Below are 24365 nucleotides of genomic sequence, written 5' to 3'. Positions count from 1 at the left end.
CCATGTGAAACTAAGCAGATACAATCATCAGAAATGCTTTTACGGTAAGTAATGAATGTCATATAGTAACATCAAGTTTGTGTTATATAGGTCCTGCCAGTGTTAGTTTTAAGCCGTTTTCTGAGATGTAACGCTGTAATTGTTCATGTATGTTGTAAATAAAATGAGACCGATGTGTCCCCTTGCAACGGTTTCTTGCACGCAAGTCCTGTTAAAAACAAGTACTAACAAAGGCAAACGTTTGGGCTTTAGTTTAGCTATCATGTAATGTAAGTGATCTTGTACAGCGCCCATCTGCTGCTGCTGCTGGTGGCCTTGCTGCGCTTGGCTCTGTAAGAAAGAAGTTTGGTCGGGCTCATTAGTGGGACAATCTGAAAAGGCAGATGGGGAAACCTGAGGTGTTGAACAGTGCAGATCAAAGGTTCCTGGTTCCTGAGTGGCAATCTGCTTGGGGTTTGGTGGTGATACTTGGGAGTATGTTACCCATAAGGAAGAGAGCATCCGTCACATACCTCATGAGGCCACAGATTAGTGGAAAAAGGGTTGGCGAATCGGCCAAGAAAAATTGAAAGTAAAGGGCCTCTCACTAAAGGTAGTTGAGGACTTGTTTCCTCGCAACTTTTACCACTTTGACACCAAAGAAGTTTTTTATGTTGATAACAAAATGCATACATGCCAACATGTCAGACAAACACGATTAAGAAACATGTTATGGAAGGGTATGGAACTGAGCACTAACCTATCTTTGGCACACTGGTAATCTTCTCATGATTGCTTTGAAGATCTCCGCAGTGACATCCTAATCCACGGCAACAGAGCACGTAACCGAGCTGTTCATGGAGATGTGGTGGCTGTGGAGCTTCTGCCCAGATGCGAGTGGAAGGGTCGGCTCAGTGCGCTGGGTGAGAATGAGCCAGATGAAAGAACAGCTGGGGATTCCCAGAGCGAATCGATGCCCACAGGTAAGGGACTTTCTAGAATGATGATTTAGGTAGAGGGGTATAGTGGCAACTAAAGAGGGGTCTATTTCCTACTTCTAAATGGCGGAATTACTTTCTTTAAAATGAGTTGTGTAACCAAGGAAGACCCAATGCTTATTTACACTGTAATTTTACAAATCAAAAATGGTGCCTGCCTACTGAGGATTTGAATATTCTGGTATAGCCGAATGCAAAGCTTTATGGTCCTAGAGTAGGAGAGTTAATCAGTCTTGATACAGAGACCAGTAAAATATTTCTTCCAGTGAATTGAAGGGGTAGATTTTGAGTGCAATTTAATTTACAATAAGTTTTATTGCTATTTGTACAATGCTTTCGGCCACTTGAAATCTCGCCAGTTGCTCTGGCGGATTTCAAAGCTAAGGAGATGGGTTATTTCATTGGGGGGAATACAAGGTAGCTTGGCTGTTGCATTGATGTGTGCGAAGTACTGTGAGCTCTCCTAAAGGGTCAGTTTCTAGGTGTTCTGTTTTGAAAGTGTAGAGGAATTTGTGCACCGGGGGGACCTTGCATGCTTGTGGTGTTGGGACATAATTGATGTTGCTGTGGTATTTAAGATGATAGTTGAGATGTGGTGTTGTGATTTGGTGTCTTGAGAGAGGTGTTCCCTTGTGTGAGAGGCTTACTCTGTATGCACGTTGCGTTGGAACATAGAATATGAGCATGTTCATGCACAGAGAGCAGTTGGTGATGCCCATAGGCAATCTTGAGGCCACATATAGTAAACGGTTGGGGAGGATTTTACATAGCAATCTAGTGCAGGGTGTGAAGATACCCTTCCCTGGTGTGAGGACAAGGTTTCCACCAAGTTGGACCAATACTCTACTAATGGGTAACATACAGTGGTCGGAGTAGTTGGGAGCGGTGCCCCTCTACTTTTTTGGTTACGTTTTGCTGTTCCTTTACTTTTATTTTTTTAATAACGTCCTGAAATGGTTTTGTTTTAAAAAGTGTAGGAAGCAGTTGAAACTTTTGCACTGAACGTTCTCTTAAAGAGCAAGTGCATTTGGGGGCTTGTGTTGTGCAGGGGAGTGGTGATGGGGTTTTTGGGGCGCGGGATAGGCCAGCAGGGAACGTTGTTCTACTGCTTCTTTTAATACACTTGTAACATATCAGAGTTATCAGGCTTCGCTATTTGGAGGGGAGTGGCTGGTGCCAAAGTACAATTTGTCCCATACACAATGAAACGCACAACTCATAATATACTGTACAATTATGTGTAACCTTTATTTTTAGTATTGCATTGGAATAAAAAGACCCTACCAAATAAGTACTTTAAAATCTAAAAACAAAGCATGCATATTGGAAAACACGACAAGCATTCTTAAACACAGAAGAGTGGGTTACTCTAGCTGGAGAGTAATAGGCCTATACACTGGCTAGTATGGAGGGAATAGTGAGTTAAAACTGTATAGGAAAGGGGCCCTAATAACTAGCAGAGGGGAATTACAATCACCGTACACCCCACAGAATAATTAGCAACAATGTATTCCCAACCTCCTACTGCACCACCATTATGTCCTGGAGTGAACTAGAGTGATTTCCTAACTAAAATGTATATGCAATCACTACTACAATCAGCAGGATGTTACCAGCCATCTAAGAACTGCAGAACAGTGGTCGAGCAAGGCAAGTCGGCCCAACCAGCGAGGACTGCAAGAAACTGAACAAGAGCCCTGGAAGGAGTTCCTCAGCAAGGGGAATCAGAATACATAGCACAAAGACGACCAGGCCCAGCCAGTACTACAATACCAGGATCCTAATTAGCAGCCCATCTTCACAGCAGTCTTGGGCAAGATGAGGAATGGATCTGAGGAATGTGCACGGTCTCTCCTAACAACTTATTCTCTCTAGGGATGGCATAAGCCATCATAGGGTTCTTACTTTAGGCAGCACACAATAGTTTTGTGTGCCAGCCTACTAGGCAGGCCCCGAAAACCAACAAACATACAGGCACACCCACACTTATAGTAGATTGGAATGTCTGGAGGTCTTTAGACCAGCTTGTTGAATCCTAAACTGATGGTGACATTAAGAACTTATGATAAGCCTGCATCCGTAAACCTCGATTTTAGCCATGCCTTGTGGACCACACAGACGAAGCCACAAAACGGCAGTGGTTAAAAACTAGATTAGTACCCCCAATGACTACCACATAGGTGCATTAGGCTACTATTGTGGTAAAAGCGGTTGAAACTGGGTTTAGCAAAAACTAAATTACAGCTGCTACTATCCTGCTTCACATCAGTTTTAAGGTGATGGGATCACCGTTGAATCAAACTGGTGTAGAGCCGTTTACACTTGCAAATATGCAAAGGAACTACACAAGTACCATCCCACACTGTCCTGTTTCCATACAAGGGATACTCCAGTCGGCCTTCCTCTATGGCCAGCGCTGTCTGTTTTAGGACTTACTCCTTAACATACTGCTAGCCTATGCAAGAATACACTGTAGTAGCTTCATTTTTCAGCATTTTGCTGTATTATGAACATTTATATGTAAACACATTTTCCCGTCATACTCTCCATACTTCACTCATTTGACTAATATTTTCTATCTGGTCCTGTAATTTCCCTTAAAACTTTATTTTCCATAATTCTGCATGTCGTGCATTGAGCATGTACAATCCCCTATTCTTGGTCTGTATGGACTTTTGACAGGCAGCCAACAGCTGCTCAGCCAATTAGTGTGCTCTGCCTGAGCTTAGCCTCAGTGATGCAACACTGCATGCTCTGCAATCCATTTTAGCGCAGGCCACATTCCTTTTGGCACAGAGCCTGCTGCTTTTTATCGTGCTTTGAGAACAACTAGTTAGAATTTAACATTTTAGAAACCTATCCAGCTAATAGTTATTTGCACTGTACATTTAAATAACTGCCTTCTTTTTAGAGCCCCTCTACCCCCCGCACCCTGGACTATTGTAGTGCTTAGAAATAGTTTTAAATTTTTTTTGCATAATTCTAAAGTGCTTGGGAATGAAGGAAGGCGCTAGCTTCTTCCCAACATACCATACAAATTCAAAGGAAGTAAAAGTAACACTGTACATGTATAGAGCACAGTTTGGTAACCCTCTATGCGTAAAACACTAATTTAGGATTTCACTCGGATGTTACATCATATACTGGCGGTGCTGAAGCGGGGAAAAGTTTTTTAAAAACACAGCAGAGCTAACTTACCAAGTTCAGGCCTTTATAACCAAAAGTCGTAGGAATGATTTAGGTGTCCACGAAAGTTTCTTCAGAGTCACAAGTAAGTAGTACTAGGAGAGGCTGTTGGGAAGGAACCAGGGTCTTCCCGAAACCCCCAAGCACTTTAGAGCTAGGCAAGACCTCTTTAAGGCACTATAATGGACTAGGTGGGAGGTGGGGCACTCGGAAGGCTCTCTCATGCAAATACAATACCATACACAGACATGGGCACTCACTGAAGAAGGCACTTATTGTTTTAATATGAGGTGCAATTAACTATTAGCTGGATAGATTTGCAATGTCAGATCCTAGGCATTGTAAAATCTTAGTACGTGGCCTGGGATTCTAAAAAATGACCACAGGCGCTTACGAAGTGTTTGTGTGCTGCCAGTGCTAGCCATAGTAACAAACTGACTCACCAGCTGTCTACTGTCAGTCAAGGGTCCATGCAGGTTAAAAATAGGAATTGCATGTTCTGTACGACAAAATGCAGAATGGGACAAATTATGAAAATAAAGTGTGAAGGAGACTACAGGGTGGTTAGCAGGAGTGAAATATGGATAGAATGAATGAAAACTGTTTATAAACATTTTTAGTTTTTCCCTTGGGCTAGGCCTCAAAGTTTATAAAACGCTTACAATGAAGAAAGAAGGCTTTGGAGCATCCCTATTATGGAAAAAGGACACATGGGGATGAAGCCATGATCCATATCCAGTGACGCCACTACAGCAAGCCAGGACTATGTAAACCCCTGCCTCTAGGCACTTTGGCAGGAAGGAACGGAAGAGGGACAGGAGAAGACCGTTCAGGCAGCACAGTCCTTTGCTACCATCCTCATTTTGTAAGATTAAACGTGTTCTCCTTACAAGATCGCGGTTTGGCCTTATTCCCCTAGAGGGGTGTATTTATTCTGGTGTGGGCGTAATTAGGGACACCCTTACAAGTCTACTTAGGGAGTCTGAACAAAGATGGCAGCAAGTCTAGAGTGAAATTGTGATTTTTACTTAAGTCAGACTGTAAATGTTCTAGGAAGCAGCTACCACCCATCGGATCCGAAGCCGAAGGGACTTACTCCAGTAGTACTAGCCCGGCCGCCACCAACATTGGTCAGCTACAGATGACTCTAACCTATGTATGACTTTGTGCCCAATGCAATCCTAACTGGGATAGAGGCGGTTCGAAACACCCCAGTAGATAATGAACCGTATAGGAAGATTCGCCTTTTTGTCGTTTGGGTTGTGCTATGTCGTCTGATTGTAGGTTTCAGGGAGCCCACCAGAGGAGGTATGCTCTGGTTTCTGTGGAGACCTTTGACACGAGTGGTGTCACCCTGGATTAGTCCCACGATGGAGCAGAGACCTTCACGGATGATGTTTGACTATCAGTGACCACATACAGGTTTGTAGGGTTCCCGACAGGAACCTCTTCTGGTGAAGATTTGCACACGGGGGGCTCCAGTGTTGCTGCAGAGTACTGAGGTTGAACACTAATTACAATCCTGCAAACTTCTTTGGCCTGGCAATAGCACTGTTCATATTGATTTTTAGAATCTTGCCTGTGGACACACTTTTGGAGCCCCCCCCCCGGTCACTGAACAGGGGAGCTCAGAGATTAGCCAAAACCCAATCAGGGTAGCAATGCAGATCAGTCGAGGCTATTCTCATCATGTGAGTGGTGTCAGGAGTCTACAATGAGTCCACACAGTGCAGCACGCAATAATTCAATTTAGACAGGAATGTATACAATTACAGTATTTATTCTAGGCCTCTAACAAACACTAAAAATGTTTACAAGCTGGTGATAATATTGCACAACACTCAATAAATAAACATATATTCAGTCACCATAGGTTTTTAAAAGTTCAATGACTTAAAGGGGAAGTTCAGGAATGTCATTGGCCCTATTGATAGGGCATTGTGATGAATATTGTGGTGTCCTCACAAAGACCCTGCCTAAAGTCTTCTCTTCTCCCAGGTGGCCAGGGAAAGGCAGACACTTATTGATCCTGACTTTGGGGGTGGTGTTCTGTGGGTGAATGACGTGGGAGGAGAAGGGGCCCAGGAGAATGAAGGAACTCAGTTTGGCGAGACACAGTATGTGTCTTCCACTAGAGAAGACATCTTCTCAATGCCAAAGTATGTAATGGCTTGTTGTCAGAACAATCTTTTAGCTCCCCATGTTGAACAGCTCGATATGGGTGAAAACATCCATAAACCCCTAGGTATTAGGAACAACGAAAACCCTTCTAAAACCATAGAGACTTATAGAGCTCGACTTCCCCATAACTCCCAAAGATGCAGTAAAAGGAGTCTGTGAATAGTAACTTAAACTCTAAAGATCCTTATTTCTTCATAAAACCAAATCTTGTGATTGATCCTTATGATATTCCTATAGAAAATATTATTGGGAACAGAAAGGAGCTTGACATAAAAAATCAAGTTATAAAAACAGATTTTTGCATTAGGAACTCAAAGTCCCATAAACCCCTGAAGTACTCGGACGAAGAAGGCTGAAGAGGACCCAAACTGAAAAGTGTAGCTTGTTAATGGGAATGACCCACACCTGAGGTAGACTGGAAGGCTTAAAAGGCCCGCCTCAGGTGCATGCCATTTAGAGAGAAGAAGGAGCAGAGCAGTAGTCGTAGGTGGAGGAGTTGTGAACTCGCCACGTTGCAGCAGAAGCAGAGACTGGAGGAGAAAGAAGACGCTGGGACCACTGCCGAGTGGCGAGCAGTAGCCGGTCCTGAGAGGGTCTTTGTCTCCAGAAGCCTTAAAAAGGCATGGTCTAGTAAAATTTTTTATTGTGCCTATGGGTCGGCCATGTTTTTTTTAAGCCCAAGTGGCTCGATTTTAGAAAACTTTCCTATGGACCTTATCCGAGTTTTCGTCCATTAAACGCACGCGAAAACAAGCACCAGGGCGCCGCCATTTTCTGATAATCCCATCACTTGCCGCATCGCCCTGGCTGACCTGCTTCTGCGGCACTAAATCAATTCCCCCACCCCTGAGCCTGACATTATCCAAACATTCATATTCCCCGCCTCTCTCCGTGACGTTCCTGTGCTGCGTAGGCAAACGCGCCCAGTCGTCTTCTACGCGACTCCACACAGAACCCGGAAACCAACACAGACCATCTCACAACACAGCGCGCCACAATTCGGAATATGAAACTGTACTTTAAAATCAAACAGCAACACGGTACATTTGGTAAAGTACATTTATTTTACATTAAATGTTTAGAGAATATTCAGCAATTGCCATATGAACTCCGAAAGCCATTTATTTTCTTTTATTTGTATCCGCCATGGTACACAGGGTGTTGCTTTTCGTTAAAAGAAGCACTTTGGAAGCACGGTGAACCGCAAGGCTGTTCCATCAACTAGGCACTAGTCCATCGTAAAGGTTGATATGTTGCTTCTAGCCACTAGTACAGCGTAAGGGCATGTGGGCCCTTGGCGATCGTCCCATAAAATTGTCAGTGTGCTCCAGTTGTTCACACGAAGCTGCAGGTGTCTACTGTAAAAGCCATCTGCTGGTGTCTCAAACCGATGGCAGTAGCAGAAGGGGAGCAAATACCTGTTATGAAAACAAAAAAATTATAATTAGTCTCGCCAGCCGATCTTCATTAATATTACTTATTTTATTTATTACAGCCGATCAGAAACTATTTGCTTGCAAGGAAAGTTAAATGGAGTATGTTCGGTTCTAAAATCCAATGCGAAAAGTAACGAAATAAATCGAGGCCAACACACAATGATAAACGACAGTTGGTCTACATGCGTGAGGAATGATATGATATGGCATTTGTAACGCGCCTATACTCAAGTGTTTCTAGGCGCGAAGAGGCAGGTGGGGAACAAGGGCAGACGGACAACGATCCTACTAGGCCAGGTGTCTTTCTGATCGCGCATGGGGAAGGGGGGAGAGGGGTGAAAAAGTGCTGTACGTGGTTAGTTGAATACAAATTAAATAGGGCCAGCTGGTGGCAAGTGCAAGGTAAATGCCGGGAGAAGGGGCTGAAGGATACATAGACGGTCCCGTAGTGCAGGGAAAAGTGGCTGGGCCAAGGACCGAGATCGGTGAGACCAGTGGACTTGCATGCCTATGTGCCCACTACGAACACGTTTACCTTGCTTTTCCTAGCTCTTCATTCATTCATTTATTCATGCATCCATTCATTAAATCTTCATTCCGGTATAAAAGCGTGTAAAGATTTACTTACATTATATTTGAAATTTCCATTGTGTCTCTTCGTAATGCAGTCTGTAAAACGGACCGTGCTCTTGACAACTATTTTTCGTATACTGAACTAAAATGAAACTCGGTCTAGTTTCTGAATTTTCTGCCTTATCGTCTTATGTTATTGTGCACCCCCTTCAAATGTAGTTCTTTCGGCATGGTCCCTGTCTCAAGGTCAAAAAACAATAGACCCTTATACTTCCAGTGCGACTTGTGGGCCTCATCTGGGCGCGATCTGAAAATCAAAGCCGCTGTCCTTCGCATTCTTGATTTGCAACATCACGTAGTATAGGCATCTGTGAGAACTTGAAGTTTAGAATCCGTCTATGTAGTGCGTCTCAATGTGCAAATGCGAACTGGCTTCTCTCCCAAATGCCACGGCCTGCTTGGCTGGCGCGTTCTAAGTGACCCAATTTTGTCCCCGTTGTCTGCGAGCTTTGCAGCCCAAATTGAGACATTTAATTTTTGGCGGAAGGTCAGGGAAAGTATAAAGTACCACAGGAGTTGAGGTAAAAGTGAGATTTATTGTTTTTGTTTTTTTATTATTTGCAATACGCAAGCCTCCCCTCCGTTAACAGTGCATAGCATTTACATGAGATGAGACATGCGAAAAATATATACATACACATATATGAGGTGAATAGAGAGAATTCAAAGATGACACCCAGCTTCTTCGCCACCCATGATGGTGAAGGTAGGGGTTAGGGTTACAGGTACACTGTACAATAACATTTATTTACAAAAAGACAATCGTATTGCAATTATTTAAACCGGGATTTGTACTTCACAACCAGCTGTGCTTTGGGTGGGCAAGGCACAGTCGCAATGTTCGGTGGCAATGGATCACTGCTCTGCACAGAAACGTCCAAAATTCCATATCTGTGCTTCTCTAACACAGCAACAATAAGGCCTTTCACAAAGTCGAAGTGCATTTCATCAGACTGGTTTGATCACCCATTGCTTACTTCGTTTTGAAAACACCTTAGTGTAGCGAGGCATCCTTACTTTACCCCTAGTCGTAGATTGTTCACGTCCGACATTGCTGTTATGGGCCAAGACCGCTAGTAGAGTGCGATGTTTCATGCCCCGAAAGCTAAAATGCAAGCGCTTTGGCCTGTACTTTAGGCACATATTGAGGAACACCTCCAAATCTCCTGTGTGACAGAATTCTGTCAGTCCTCTCAAATAACTTGATAGAGCTTTGTCGAAAACAATCTTCTCAATGGCTTTGTGTGTCGGTGAAGATGGAATCAACCACTTCTTCTTCCGTGCCTCCTCTGGGGACAAAGGGCCATGTTCACATTGGTGGAAATGTTGATTTGCTGTCCAGCGGTGAACGTTGGTACAGTGGTGCATCAGTGACTGCCATTTTTCAAGTAGTATTTCCACTGACCCTTCACAAGTTTTTGAGCTCCACCAAAGATGGTTGGTGATAGAATGGGACCACTGCAAAATACTTTCAAAAACTATTTTTTTCCCTGCAGCCGAGATTTTCTTATTGATTGATTTAGCAAGATGCCATACGTCAAATTGATGTTTAATATGTGGGAACTGCTCTCTCATTGTCTTAGCAATTGAAACGTGTCTGTCCGTGGATATGAAGTCGATGTGCATTCCCCTTGATTGTAGATATTCCACTGATTTTATAAATCCTAGTTTCTCCATGGCCACTGACGATGTACATTGTGTTACCTGCACGACCACCAAACTCACAATTTTCTTACTATCCATGTCCTGAAAGTGGTAGGTGCAGTACTTGGCAGAAAATCCAGGGCTGTCGCACTGTCCATCGCCGGCTAGCCTGAATCGTTTGCCTTCGAATGTACTTGCTAGAGACAATTGTTCAATTTTCCAAGCATCACTAATGGCAGGAAACAGATAATCACGTTGGTATATGTAGTACAGCGCTTTAGAAATGAAATGGAGTCCCACAAACTGAAAGAAAGCCTCTAACTTTCTAAAACTGGAGCCACTAAAAAGTGATGCAGCTGCACACAGTAGATTGCCTGCTGGCAGTTTCCCCAGCATCGGTTGTGCAGACCATGAGAACCTATGATTTAATCTACAGGCGGCATTTATTTTGACGTTACTGCCTTTTATTTGACGAGTCACATTAATCAATGGCTTCCCACATACTTTCCCTCTAATGGAATGGACACATTTCAGCATACTTATAATTTCCATCAAACAACTGTCGAATACAATGTATTTGCTCTCTTTCATTAGACTGTCATCCTGCGTCAACGTTGTTTCGGCCTGTGACGTTGTGGAGATTTCAACACATTGGAAAGTAATATCGCTGATATCAAGTTCTGATGCATCTATGGATGCTGCGGCTGGTTCATTCTGTCATTTCGACATCTATTACTTCAACATTGATGGGAGAACACAACAATGTCAACAGGTTTTTTGGTGGCAAATTTTTGGCGGGTGTAGATTGTGTGAATTGATCTGCAACTACTTCAGAGCTATCTTCAATACATTCAATAACATCTTTTGTGGTGGTGCGGTCGCACTGTAGCTATGGTCCAATGCAACTTTGCTGTAGTCTCCAAACACAGTTAATTCATGTTCTGGCCATTGGACATGAGCATCTCGAGCCTGAACACGCCTCGCCTCAATTAATAGTTCCTCCATAGTGTACACGGTCTGGCAAGCCACATCTCTCATTCGCTTCAATGTCTGTGTATGTATAGTTCTGACACGCACGGGTAACTGGAGGAGAGATTGGAAAAGGGATGTTCAGTTTAAACACAAGATAAAGTGTAGTCCAATTGACTGGAATAAAACATAAAATAGTCCCCAGCACAAACATTTTTTTAAAGTTATGAACTGTTTGTAACCTTTTTTTGTTTTTTTTTCGTTGCAACTTTTTTGACTCGACCTTCAACATCTGCACACTGTAGCTCTGATTCGTTTCCGCATGTCCTCCCTTCCTCTTGCGCTGCAACGACTATATTTTCTGTATCCACATAGACAGCACGAAATGAGGCTCCATCGTCTCCCTGAAACATAGTACTTTCATTACTATGTATCAAAATATTGTTAGCTTAAAACACACGTGAGGACGAACACACGTGTACATCTCAATAGCCAAACACGATTTAAACATTGTGTGCAACAATCAAACGACAAGTATTCGACCAGTGATGATCTATTTCGATGGAGCTGTCAGTATCCATACCTCTGGCTCTGTATGGACTGCCATGAATGGTTCTATTCGAGAGGAGGCATCCGCATCTCCCTGAAACACAGTACTTGCATTAGTATGCTTTTCAATATTGGAAACACAACACACACTTGTGGTCGACGGCACAGGTACATATAAAGAGATAACCACAAATGATGCATTGTCCAAAAGAATCAAGGAAAATCTAAATATGATCACATTTCATCGACTTATTTCTCCGATTCCTTTACATCTGCATCATCTAAATGAGATGTTGTGATTGTAGTGGAAGCTTCGTCGTCTCCCTGAAACACAGCACTTGCGTTAATAGGGAGGAAAGTATAGCAAATGGAATCACGTTATATGATCATGCATGATGGAGCTGTCATTATCCATACCTCGTGCTGCTGAAGAATATCTATGGATGTTGCAAATATAGTGCGCACTTCCGAAAGCTGTTGCGCCGATTCGTATACGCATGGTCCCGCTTCCACTTCCCCTGGAATTACTTGAATGTCAGGCTCTGCATCAAGTGCAGGGGTTGACGCTCCATCAACTTCCTGAAACATAGTACTTGCATTAGTGAGGATTACAATAGTGAAAACATAACACACACCTGGGGTCGACAGCACAGGTACATATCAACGGCTAACCACAAATGAAACATTGTGTAGAACAATCAAACGACAAGAAATCCAGCTCTGATGATGACACTCGATGGAGCTGTCAGTATCCATACCTCCTGCTGGTGAAGAACATCTAGAAATGTTGTAGATGTGGCGGACGCTTCAGCATCTCCCTGAAAGACAGTACTTGCATTAGTATGGATAACACTAATTGTAACTGAAAACAAACACCAGTGGACGATAACTAAGGTGTATATCAATTGGAAAGCACTAACCAAACATTCGGTAAAATAATTACACGATAAAATAAAACTATTACTTGACATGCATAAAACAAGTCTGTAGCGGATTAGCCTAGTAAGATTACCTGATACGCGCTAGAAGTGGTTGATAACTGCGACCACGTCAAGTATGTAGAATGTTCTTGCTTCAGATTCAAGGGATAGTCAAGAAGTTGTAAAGGTAAATTAATGATTGATAATGAAATGCCAATATTAAAAATAGCCATGTAAGGCGACAGAATACTTGAAAAATGCTTAATACAGCACAGTTCCCTGTTCCCATATATATACATTGTGTTTGTGGGTTATGAAATCGAAAAAGAATATATTGATAAATGTCATTATTCAAAGAACTATACACTCATATCAATATCGAAATTATTACAAGGGATAGAACACCTACAATATCAATTAATCAGTTTGGATACCTACACACTACCGCAAGGCCTAAAGCTAAATCCAGACACTTGACTCCCCGGTGGCGGAATGTGGACGAATAGAGTGGGAATAGCGTTTTCGAGCAATTTCCGTGTCGTTCGCCGTTTATTCTTCTTTGTTACCCAAGATGTTGTGTACATGTCCAAGGAAAAGTGCCGGCTGCAGATGCGGTATCGATCACCCCTCTTGTCCTGTAAAACTTGTTGGACTCTACTTTCCAACTCATCCAGTGGATATCCGCAATGTCTGACCCATTCTCTTATTCAATCAACAGTTTTTGGGAATACATGCATTTTAGTGCCTTCAGATTTCACATGGGTCTTCGAAGGGCAACCGCTAATCGAACAGGCAGGCATTGTTGATAAATCTGAAAAGTAAATATCGAAATTATTATACAATCTTCAAGAATAAAGATTTGATACAAAAGTAAATGAATCATACAATGATCAATGCAAGGTTTGTTTTGGTCGCAGGAACTATACCAGTTCATTATGTGCGGCTTAGTATTTGCATAAGTTGCAGAAATGTATAAATGATGTGACTAAAATATGAACATGTGACTCATCCCTTGGATGTTCTGTATTGCACGAGAAGGAAACATGCTTACATTATAGACTGGACCCCCGAAGGATGCAATTCGATGACAATAGACAGAGATGAAAATAAATAGATCTATTGATAGCATAGCAATGGAAACTCAAGTCAATACCAATGAGACCAATGAACGTAGCACTATTGTGTACCCTACTTGCAAATAGATAGAAATTTAAAAATCTGCGAAATATGACTAGGATACATGGCCTTACCTTGACCAACAAAACAGTTGGATTCAGCAAGCAGAGCAGTATGTTGCAGGAGAATAGGTGGGTGGCCACAGGTAGCACACTGATGGGTTTGCTCTAAGCGGTCACAGAAGTTCACGGATAGCACGACGACGAGCAGATTAGCGTAGATCTCAGTGGTTGCCAGGTAACACGTTCAGGAGTTGACTTGCAAAGCACAAAGCTGTTCTCATGATACATATCAAGTGGTTTATAAAGTATTAGAAACAGGGGTCTGTTTGTGAATGAATGACGTATGTATGTTGTGGTTTTAGGGGGGCGGCCTGCTTCAAGGGGAGGCCTGGCTGGAGACACGGGGTCTGAGGAGGCCATGTGAGCAATGGCCCCTTGGCATGGGATACCTTTTGAAGTGTACATGCAGTTTGGCACCTTGGCCTTTCGCGCCCCTGACAGCGCGCATCCCCGGGTGCGAACCGCCTTTGATAGAGGGGGTGGGATGGATGGGCCTGGGGCGTGCAGATAAGGCACAGGAAGACTGCTGAATGGAGACACACGTATGTGGATTGCAGGGGGGGCGGCCTGCTTCAAGGGGAGGCCTGGCTGGAGACACGGGGTCTGAGGAGGCCATGTGACTGATGGCCCCTTGGCGTGGGATACCTTTTGAAGTGTACATGTACTTTGGCACCTTGGCCTTTCGCGCCCCTGACAGCCCCACATGCCAGCGCTCATCCACTGGCACGAACCGCCTTTATATCAATATATAGTATATCGCCTTTATATCAATGATAGTATAGCGTTGCTTATCAATAACAAATGCCACATACCGGAGATTCTTGTGAGCACAGACCCACACTTCAACCGGTGTATTATAGTGGTCAAGACCGTAAGGCCTGTATAATCCAATGGTAATTGTTAGTATAGATATATGTGTGACTTTTATAGAGACCTAACCTACTGAAAGACTTTGAACAAGTGTTATTTAGTGCATGCATTATCGAGAATATTATGTTAGCTTAGATAGATAGTGACCACCCAGCTTCACAGCGACTAGACCTTCACCCATTCGGAGCACAGATGTCTGACGTCCATCCTTGAATGGAGATACACTTGATTCATTTAAAAAATCGAAAAACAACCGTTGTTAAAATATGTGTTGTTTTATTTTGTATATTATTTTCATGACACAAAAATACAAGACTTTAAAGATTATACAGGTCAGGTTGCAGCACAGCGAGAGAAAATCCCCTGTACTGACCGCTGTCACTCGGGAACGTTTCTCTAATGGCACGAACGGCACAGGCGGGTATCACTCTTCGAACGCGGTGTCCAAGCCTCCCGTGGAGCCACCATGTAAAGGAACGATAGGCCACCAGCCTGTACCACCTGTGAAAATGAATGAAACAAACTGTTTTTAAATGACCAAGATAAATTTAATAAATGTTTGTTGTCAATGACAATTCTTGTAACTAATGGCATTCTACACGGACAAATGCTATCTAGACAATGCACACTATTGAACGACTTGCATGCGTTACAATGATATGTAGATGTAATTTTGGATATAGTAGAAGAACATGAAATAGGAGTGGCATGACAAGCAGAGTATACTTACTCGTTACTCGGATTACGAGGACGAACAGTTGCGCGAAGTTCGTGCATAAGCACCATCATTATCCTCAACACGGCCCGTGTGAGGCAGGCTGCCCTGAAGTCTGGCAGTTCGGTGATGCATTGCGGTCGTGGCTCGCCTTCCGAAATGTAAGCCCGGCATCCCGAGTTTTCTCGGCAGCAGCAGTTCTCCTCTCCTCCTCGTTCGGCATTAGCTCGCACCAATTGCATGTGCACCAGGTGGAGACGCCGTCATGCTAGGCCCAGGCTCTTCATCTGTTGATTCGTCCTGCCAACTGCCGTCCGAATCCCCATCGTTTTCGCGTGCTTCCCTTTCCAGTAGTTCCTCCTCGGTATACTCGGGCTCGTACATGTAGGGCATTATTGTAGCCATTGTGTGTTAAACAAACTAAAATAATTTATAGGGGTAGCACTGGTATCTGTTCACACGGGCTACAAGCAACGAAGGTAGCTGACCAGAGCACTGAAACGAGTCACAGAATACTGAAAGTAACACACAGAGAGGAATGGAATCAAAAATATGCTGCTGTGTGTTGTGAAACGGTCTGCTTATACTTATTGAGGAAAGAGGCGTCCTGCCATTTCCATGGCGACACGTCATTAGCTGAAGCGCAGCGAATGTTGACACAAGACGTGCTTTGGCGTTGGGAAATGGGCGGTACGAGTCTGCTGATAACAGGCTCAGGGGCGGGGGATTTGATTTAGTGCCGCAAAAGCAGGTCAGCCAGGGTGATGGGTGAAATGATAGGATTATCACAAAATAGAGGCTCCCTGGTGCTTGTTTTCGCGTGCGTTTAATGGACGAAAACTCGGGTAAGGTCCATAGGAAAGTTTTCTAAAATCGAGCCACTTAGGCTTAAAAAAACATGGCCGACCCGTAGGGACAATAAAAATTTTTACTAGACCATGCCTTTAAACACGATCAAATGGCTCAAAGAAAATGACCGATAGCATAACTGCACGAGCCACTAGACCTAGCAAATTACTGGACCCTTGCCTCCCGCTGCGAAGACTCCTTCACCTGTGTTACCTGAATGTTGTACTGACACCATTTTTGTAATGCACCTGTAATTTTTTCTGTATTCAAATTTATCTGTATTTTGAGGCCTATGAAACTTTGTAACTTGTAAGCCGAAAGCATTCTTATCTCCGCTCCCTGATACCTTCGGGTCTGGCGCGCGCTGCAAATAAAGAAACAAACTTGTTACAAGGATCTCTTGCAACATATTTAACTTTATTCTTTTATGAATGAATACAGTTATACCAACAATGTTACATTTAAGAACACAGTTCAGAGGGAGTAACTTAACTTGTATACTTTCTAGAGGGGCCTGAAGCCACTCGGGGACAAGTAAGAACCTAGTGAAACTATTTTTAGACGTGCCCAGAAGAAATTTAGGGAAAGCGCAACCCAACAGGTGAGTAATTTACCATGTACTCTTCTAACCACACACAGAGTAACTTCAATCAGGCAAGTATAAGTACTTATTGAAATTAACTCAGCAATATTACTTTTTAAGAACTGCATCAGCTATTCAAGGTCAGTGTAACTTATTGGTATTTAAACATTTACACTATTTATATTAAATGAATAGACAGTTTAACCAAGTCTTTGACATTCATTCAATTTAGAAAACTCGACCAATTCTATTACTTTAGAGAAGTGTACCACAATTCAAAGCTAGTAAAATAACTTCAATACTGTTTTAAAGGAGCAACCAGCAACTTAAATAAGTAAAACCTTTTGTAACACTTTGTAACTTATTTTATTGCAGAGATACAGTTAACACACTAACTCATTTACAAGTAAGTACTTTTACACTTGTTATAATTTCAATAGAGCAGCCTTATCAAAGTTTTTCCCTAGTCTATAGCATGAGTTTTCCCAGAGGCAGAAGAGGGACTGTAGTGGTATAGGAGCCAGCTGGAGGCAGGTCAGGATAGACTTCAAGTGCAGGAAAATCGTTGCTCCAGAGGATATCTTCTTCAACAAGTAAGTATTCGCTTTAGAGTTAGTTTAGTGTTCAGGGACTTCACAGAAGACTCCCTATACGCCTTCCAGCATTATGCCTGGGCGAATTGTAAAGGAGCGGCAAGGGCACTCTTAGCAGCTATGCTGATTAACAGCAAGAGGGTACTAGGGCCCCAACAAAATCCCTGCCGCAAGAACGGAAGACTCAACCGTAGGGCAAAGTTTACTGTCTTTATTATCAAACAAAGTGACAGCGATCACACTAGAACAGAATGTCGTTTCCAGAGCTCTCGTCCTCCGAATGTGTGTCACACCGTTTTAACCATACATGTCACAAGAACAAGTTGCATCCCCCAAAACCTATCTGGGTAGGGGATTGGTCAGTTTAGGAAAACTATATATGTAATACATAGGGCTTAATTTGGTTATTTGATCGCCATATCTGGTGGCTCCTCCTGGACCACCTCTAAATGTAAGCAATACAAAGTTGCAGGTTAACAGGGAATTGATTGGCCCCTGCAACATATAGTGTGCCTTAACGTGAAATGTAGCTAAGGATTGGATAGAACGTGCCTTCCCAGCCTTGGGACCTTGGACAGCTACCAGGCTGAGTGAACCTTTTCAAGGCAATGGGAACGATCATGAAGGTGCTGTATGTTCCCATCTTTGATCACCCGAGCCCTTGGATCCAGCTTTGAACCTGTGTAGTGGTTGTATCTTTCCACCTCTTGGCTTGATGGGAGGAGCTGTCCTCCATCTACCTTGAATATGAATAGGCATTGTCCTGTTCTTCCAGGTCACTTGTGTAGGGACCACAAAATGGAGCTCTCCTGTTTGTAATTATGAGGATGTTAAGCTAATTTCCTCGCAGGTGTCTTATTGCTTTGGTAAACTGAAAACCTTCTGTCTCTGCTCATCCTTGGCTAGGATGTGCACTGTGTCTGTGCTGGAAGCTCTGTCTTTACCTGAATCAGGCTGGCATCTTCTCCATGCAGTCAGTCTCACCTTCCCCATTCACTTCAGTACACCTATGGGTTCCATCTTTGTTCTTATGGCTTTCTGTGTTAGTCCCAGTTAAGCATCTGCCAGCTGGATCTAAGTATTATTGGCCTCTTGCGGTTTCTGCTTAGCAAAGGATATATGTGTGTGTGTCGGTCCTCTATCCACGTGAGTAATGAGTATTTATTTTGTGTCTGCCAGTAATAAGCTAATTTGTGGAGCTTCAATCATGGATGCCTATGTGCTTCATGTCTACGTACACCTCAGTCGTGATGTCAGTGATGACGCCATCAGCCTTTAGAGGTTAAAGTCAGTCAACTTTTCTTTTTTGAAAATCTAATTTTTATTAGGTTTCGCACCGGTGTTACAACAATGCAGAGCATATTTAAACATGAATAAACAGGAAACCAGTTATAACCCCCCCCCACCCCTTAACCACCCCCCATCCCCCACCAGTTCAAGTTCTCAATAATTGCATATTTGACTGGTTCCGAAAAGAGCAAAGCAAAGTCTACATGTTGTGCACTTGGCACGCAGAAGTCATGGGCCGAGCTTTGAAGGACACTGAGTTGGACCAGTGAACGCTGGCCTGAGGCCCCCAGAGGGGGGTGCTCCGGGTCCGGAGCCTAAGATTACACTGTGCGGCCGTATTTTTCGAAGAAGGGGAGCCATATTTCCTCGATGTTGGATCTAGATTCGTCAAGTAAATGTGTGAGGAATTCCATGTCGTAAATGGCCCGTACCTTGGTTACCCATGCTTTTTCCCCGGGCATTCCGGGGTTCTTCCATTTTTGTGCCAGGCAGCACCTGGCTGCCACCAACATGACTTGGAGCATGTGGTCATGGGTATTTTCATGTTCGTCCCCAATGTCAATTCCGAAAAGGAGAAGCCAGGGGCAGGAAGGCCGCTCCACCCCATCTATCCCCTTAATCCATGTCAAAACCTCCTCCCAGTACTTTTGGACCACCGGGCACCTCCACCACATGTGAATATAATCCCCCCTTTCGGTCCTACACTTCCAGCAATGTGGATCGTACCCCGGCCTCATTCTAGCAATCCTCTGCGGGGGGGTAGTGCCAGCGATGCAATACCTTGAGGGCCTGGTGGCGATATTGGAGTGAGGCCGTGGAGAGGTTGGCCCGCCTACACATCTCCCTCCACCTCTCGTCGTCGATATCTTCACCCAGGTCCTTTCCCCATTGTGTGCGTGCAGGTGGGGGGCCTCGCAGGACAGAAAAGAGGAAGAGCTTGTAGAGGCGGGATATTCTTCCCTTGGAGCCCCTCGCCGAAAGGAGGAGTTTTTCAAAGTCTCTAAGGTCTTTCCTGAGGGTGTCCCCCCAGGATGGTTCGGTCAGGACTCCCTTAAGCTGGAGATAGCGAAAGGGGGACGGGGTGCCTATCCCCAGGGCCTCTTCCAGATCTTTCAGGGGTAAGAAAGAGCCCCCCCACCCAGAGGTGACCAGTCCTGCTAAGGCCCGCCTCGAACCACGTCTGGTACGCCGCTGGCTCCGCTATCTTGGCCAGGAAGGGGGGGAACCCAAATGCAGCTCAAAGGTGAGGGCCGGGTTGTGAGCCAGCGGTAGTAACCCCCTCCCTCTTTCCATAGGGACCACAACACTTTTAGGACTTGGTGATACAAGACACTTCTGGGGATCTTTTTCCTCGGGACCCAGAGCCATTCCTCTATGGTGATGGGCGCGAGAGGCCCGTTGTCCATGGCTACCCATTGTTTTTTCGTCCCCGGGGCAAAGTGGTCGACCAGGACCCTCAGTTGGGAGGCCCTATGGTATGTTTCAAGGTCAGGGTATCCCACCCCTCCATCCTCCTTCGGTCTGGTCAGCACCTCGTAGGAGATTCTGTGTTTCTTCCCTGACCAGAGAAAGTTGAAGAGGACTTGCTTCGTTTCCTTGAAAAACGTTTTGGGGATCAGCACCAGGAGCATTTGGAAAAGAAATAAAAACTTGGGAAGGATTAGCATTTTTATGAGATTGAGGCGTGCCATCCAGGAGAGCCCCGACCCTGACCATCGCTCTGTCTTTCCGGATTGCTGACCAGAGGGGGGGAAATTGGCCGGGTATAGACCCTCAGGGTCACGGGTGACCTGGACTCCAAGGTACCGGAATCCGTCGTCTCTCAGCCTGAAGGGGAGCCCGTTAACAAAGGTCATCTCTGAGTCTGGTAAATTACCCCCTACGAACGCAACCGATTTCTCCAGATTAACTTTGTACCCCGATAGGTGCCCATAGCGCGAGAGGCCCTGCAGCATTCGGGGGACTGTTTGGGATGGGTTTGTGATATAGAGCAGTGCATCGTCAGCAAAACAGCAGACTTTGCACTGCATCTCTACGACCTGTACTCCCCTGATGGCCGCATCGATGCGGATCGAGATTGCCCATGGTTCCATTACGAGCGCATAAATTAGGGGGGACAAAGGACATCCCTGCCGTGTACCATGCTCGAGGGGGAATGTCCTCGACTTGGTCCCATTTGCCACCACTCTAGCGGAAGGGAGGAGTAGAGCGCGGAGATCCAACCCAGCCACCTCAGGCCCATACCCAGGGTCGTGAATACCTCCCTCACAAAGGCCCAGCTGACCCTGTCAAAGGCCTTCTCCGCATCAAGGGCCAGTAGAAGCGTGCCTTCGTCGCTGACCCCTCTCGAGGCAAGCACATGGAGCGTCTTCCGCATATTATCAGAACCCTGCCTGTTCAAGACAAATCCTGCTTGGTCGGGGTGTACCAGGCGCGGGAGGCAGCCCTCAAGTCTGGTGGCCAGGATTCTGGCAAAGATCTTAGCGTCCAAATTGCAGAGCGAGATGTGTCTATAAGACCCACATTCCGTCTGGTCCTTGCTGGGTTTGGGTATAACCGTGATGGGGGGCCTGCAAAAATGTCGGTGGGATGGACTCCCGGTTCCTGATCTGGTTAAACAATTTGGCCAGCAGGACGGGTTGGGTCTGTTTGTAAAAGTTGGCTGTATAGCCGTCTTCCCCCGGTGCCTTTCCCACCTTCAGTCTTTTGATGGCGCCCTCCACCTCCTCCTCTGATATCTCTCTCTCTCTCTCTCTCTCTCTCTCTCCCCAGGACCTCTAGCTCCACATCGGACAGCCTAGGCAGAGGGTGTTCTGCCAGGTAGTTGCGGATGTCCTCCAGTGATTCCCCTGCCTTTTTGGATTAGTTTGCTGTAGTACTCAGCGAAACACTCCACTATTTTCTCGCGGCCCCCGTGAATCCCGCCTCCTCCATCCCTGAGACGAGTGACTCCCCTCTCAACCCTGCAGCCCCGAGCCCTCTGCGCCAGTAGGGTCCCCACCTTGTCTCCCCGTTCGTAGTACCTCTGCTTAGTGTATCTCATTTTCTTGATGGCTTCCCCTATGAGGACCGTATGGAGTTCCTGTCTTTTGCCCTGCATCTCCTCCCGGAGAGCCCCTCGATCCACCCCCGGGAGGCCCAGTCTGGCTCGCAGGGCACCCAACTCTGCGCGGAGTTTACCCTCGATTAGGCCTCTCTCCCGTTTACGTCTCGAACCCTCCGCTATGAGAAGGCCCCTGAAAGTGGCTTTTGTGGCATCCCACACCATGGACATATCCGTCTCGCCGGTGTCATTTGTCTCAAAATAGGCCAGCATTTCCTGCCTCATGAAATCACGAAATACTGGGTCCCTGAGGAGTGTATCATTGCAACGCCATCGGAAAGATCTTGGGAAGATGGGCAGTGACCAATTCGCTATGAGGAGTTTGTGGTCCGACCAAGTTATGGCTTCCACCTTCGGCTGTTGTGCCACCCCGTTCCCCTCTTCCGAGATTAAAAAAAGGTCGATTCTGGTGTAGGTGCAATGAGGGGGCGAAAAAAAGGTGTACCCACCATGTTTCGGGTTTGCTGTTCGCCAGATGTCCATCCAATAGTGCTCTCACAGGAGGGCCTGCAGGGCCAAATTGTCCTTGGAGATGCCCCTGGGTGCCCCCCCTCTCGCGGACCACCAGTCAAGCCTCGGGTCCATTATAAGGTTGATGCCCCCCTCCTCCCCCCCAGTATCATGGCTCCCTTTGCCCACTCATCCATGACATGAAAGACCTGGGTGAGGAAGTGTATTTGTTTTGAGTTGGGGTGTATAAAGTGGCCAGGGTGACGCGCTCTCCCTCACAGGTTCCCTTAATGCCCAAAAAACGACCACCAAAACCCCTCTTGGTTTCTATGGCTGAGATGGAACGCCCTGCTCAGGAGGATTCCCACCCCTTCCTTCTTAGAACTTCTGTGTGAGGCCCAGTAATTGCACCCGATGTCTTTCCCCTTGATCTTCGATTAACTGCCTTGCCTGTAATGTGTCTCCTGTAGGAAAAGAACCGTTAGGTGTTGCTTACAGAACATGTTGCTCGTGAGAGATCTCTTATTGAGGCCCTTGACGTTCAACGTGCCTATTTTTGCTTCAATCATTGTCATTTTTCGTTACGCGCACTGAAATTGCCTCTAAGTGTCTGCCACTTGGAGCCTGTTGCAAAAAAAGTGTCCATAGTTTGAGCTGGTTTTCCCTTTCCCCTCGAGCCCCATGGGTGGCAACCCCCCCTGCCCCCTTACCCGTTTTGTGGGGCGTTTGCCGCCGGGTCCCCGGGCGGGGATGTGACTGGCAACGAACCACCATGGTCGCTTCCCTGGCTCCGGGAAAATATTTTCTTAGGTGTAGCGCTTTCCAACATGTCTCTCTTCGTTAAGTACCGGCCCTTTCTGATCCGCGGTGGGGAACTGGCTGTAGCGACTCCCGAACCAGCCCCCCCCCCCCCGGCTCCGGTACCTGGTCATGCCTCCTTTGCCCCTGGCGGGACGTGTCACGGCATGAGGCCTGGAGAGGCGCCGGCCGTTGTCCGCGTGGAGTCGCCGTGCAACTTCCTATGAAACCATACAACAGCCTCTAAATGGGCAACACTTCAACCTTGATCGAAGTCTAGTAAACAAAGAACTCCCCACAGGTCGTGGGGCGAAAACACCATAAACGGCGGGCTCCATGAATCGTCTCGTGCTCCCATGGGGTGTGGATCAGGCCTTCTGTGCAGAAAGGCGAGCCTTGGTTGCTGCTCGTATGCTCATATATGATCTCCTCGGTCTGTCGGTGGATGTTTGGTTTTTCGGAATTTACGTGAGCCTTTAACCTTTAGCTTCCCCTGGGAGAGGTCTGGGCCTCGAGGGGGCACGAGGGCGGTCTCCGTTGGTTTCGTCCCAATTTTCTGATGGTCCCGCGATGTCGCCTGTGAGATCCTCAGTGGCCCTTCGGATTTCCGCCTCCGTGACTAGTTGGTACCTTTTGGCCCTGCCATTCAAATGCTAGGTGGAATGGGTGGCCCAGCGATAGCGTGTCCCCTTTTCTTGTAGCCACCTGGTGATAGTGCCACATTTCTTTCGCATCTGGAGAGTGAGGGCCGAGAGATCCTGGTAAATCGTCACCCTGGAGTTACCATGTTGAATATCCCGTAGGGTTCTAACCCTCCAACACCCTAGCCTTGTCCTTTATAGTAGTGAAATCTTGCAAGAACTGAGCGTGGACCTCTAAACCCCCCCCCTTCCCCCCGAGCGGCCCGATGGACTCTATCAAGCAGGAGAGTCTCCCCGGAATCCAACCCCAGGACAATCCTGATGATGTCTTGGATTTTGCTTTCAAGTCCAACCGGGGTCTCTCCCTCCGTCTCCTCAAGGCCAAAAATTCTCAAGTTGTTTCTCCTCTCCCGGTTCTCCATGTCGTCGACCTTGAGCCGGAGGTCCTCCTCGCGGCGGTGCAGTTCCTGAAATCTAGTTTCCATTTGTGCCTCGAGGATGTCCGTCGATGCCTGGTTGCACTCTACCCCTTCTACCCGATCCTCCAGCGTTGAAACCTTGGCCGTGAGGTCCGCCAACTTGGCCCCCATGTCTGTCCTCATACCCATAATCTCTTCTAGGATCGTTTGGATGTTGCTCTGTATGGCATTCATGTCCGGGGGTTGCAAGGCTGCAGGGCCGGTCTCCATTTTGAGGGACCCAGGCGTGTATTGGTATTGCGCAAGGGTCTCCCTCCAGCT

At 45.8% G+C, this 24365-nt stretch overlaps 1 protein-coding gene across 5 annotated transcripts in view; it reads left to right on the top strand.

Annotated features, from left to right (window-relative positions):
• The window catches only part of DIS3L (DIS3 like exosome 3'-5' exoribonuclease), a 1101103-nt gene that overhangs the window by 410009 nt on the left and 666729 nt on the right, over nucleotides 1–24365 (top strand). For all 5 annotated transcript variants that reach the window (XM_069624265.1, XM_069624266.1, XM_069624267.1 and 2 more), the window contains one exon: nucleotides 783–962. In XM_069624265.1, the coding sequence (XP_069480366.1) occupies nucleotides 783–962 (180 nt within the window). The remainder of the gene's footprint in view (nucleotides 1–782; nucleotides 963–24365) is intronic.

Source organism: Ambystoma mexicanum, chromosome 11, assembly GCF_040938575.1.
Source record: "Ambystoma mexicanum isolate Mex_15411 chromosome 11, UKY_AmexF1_1, whole genome shotgun sequence".
Taxonomy (NCBI): domain Eukaryota; kingdom Metazoa; phylum Chordata; class Amphibia; order Caudata; family Ambystomatidae; genus Ambystoma; species Ambystoma mexicanum.
This window is presented reverse-complemented; position numbering and strand designations above follow the sequence as displayed.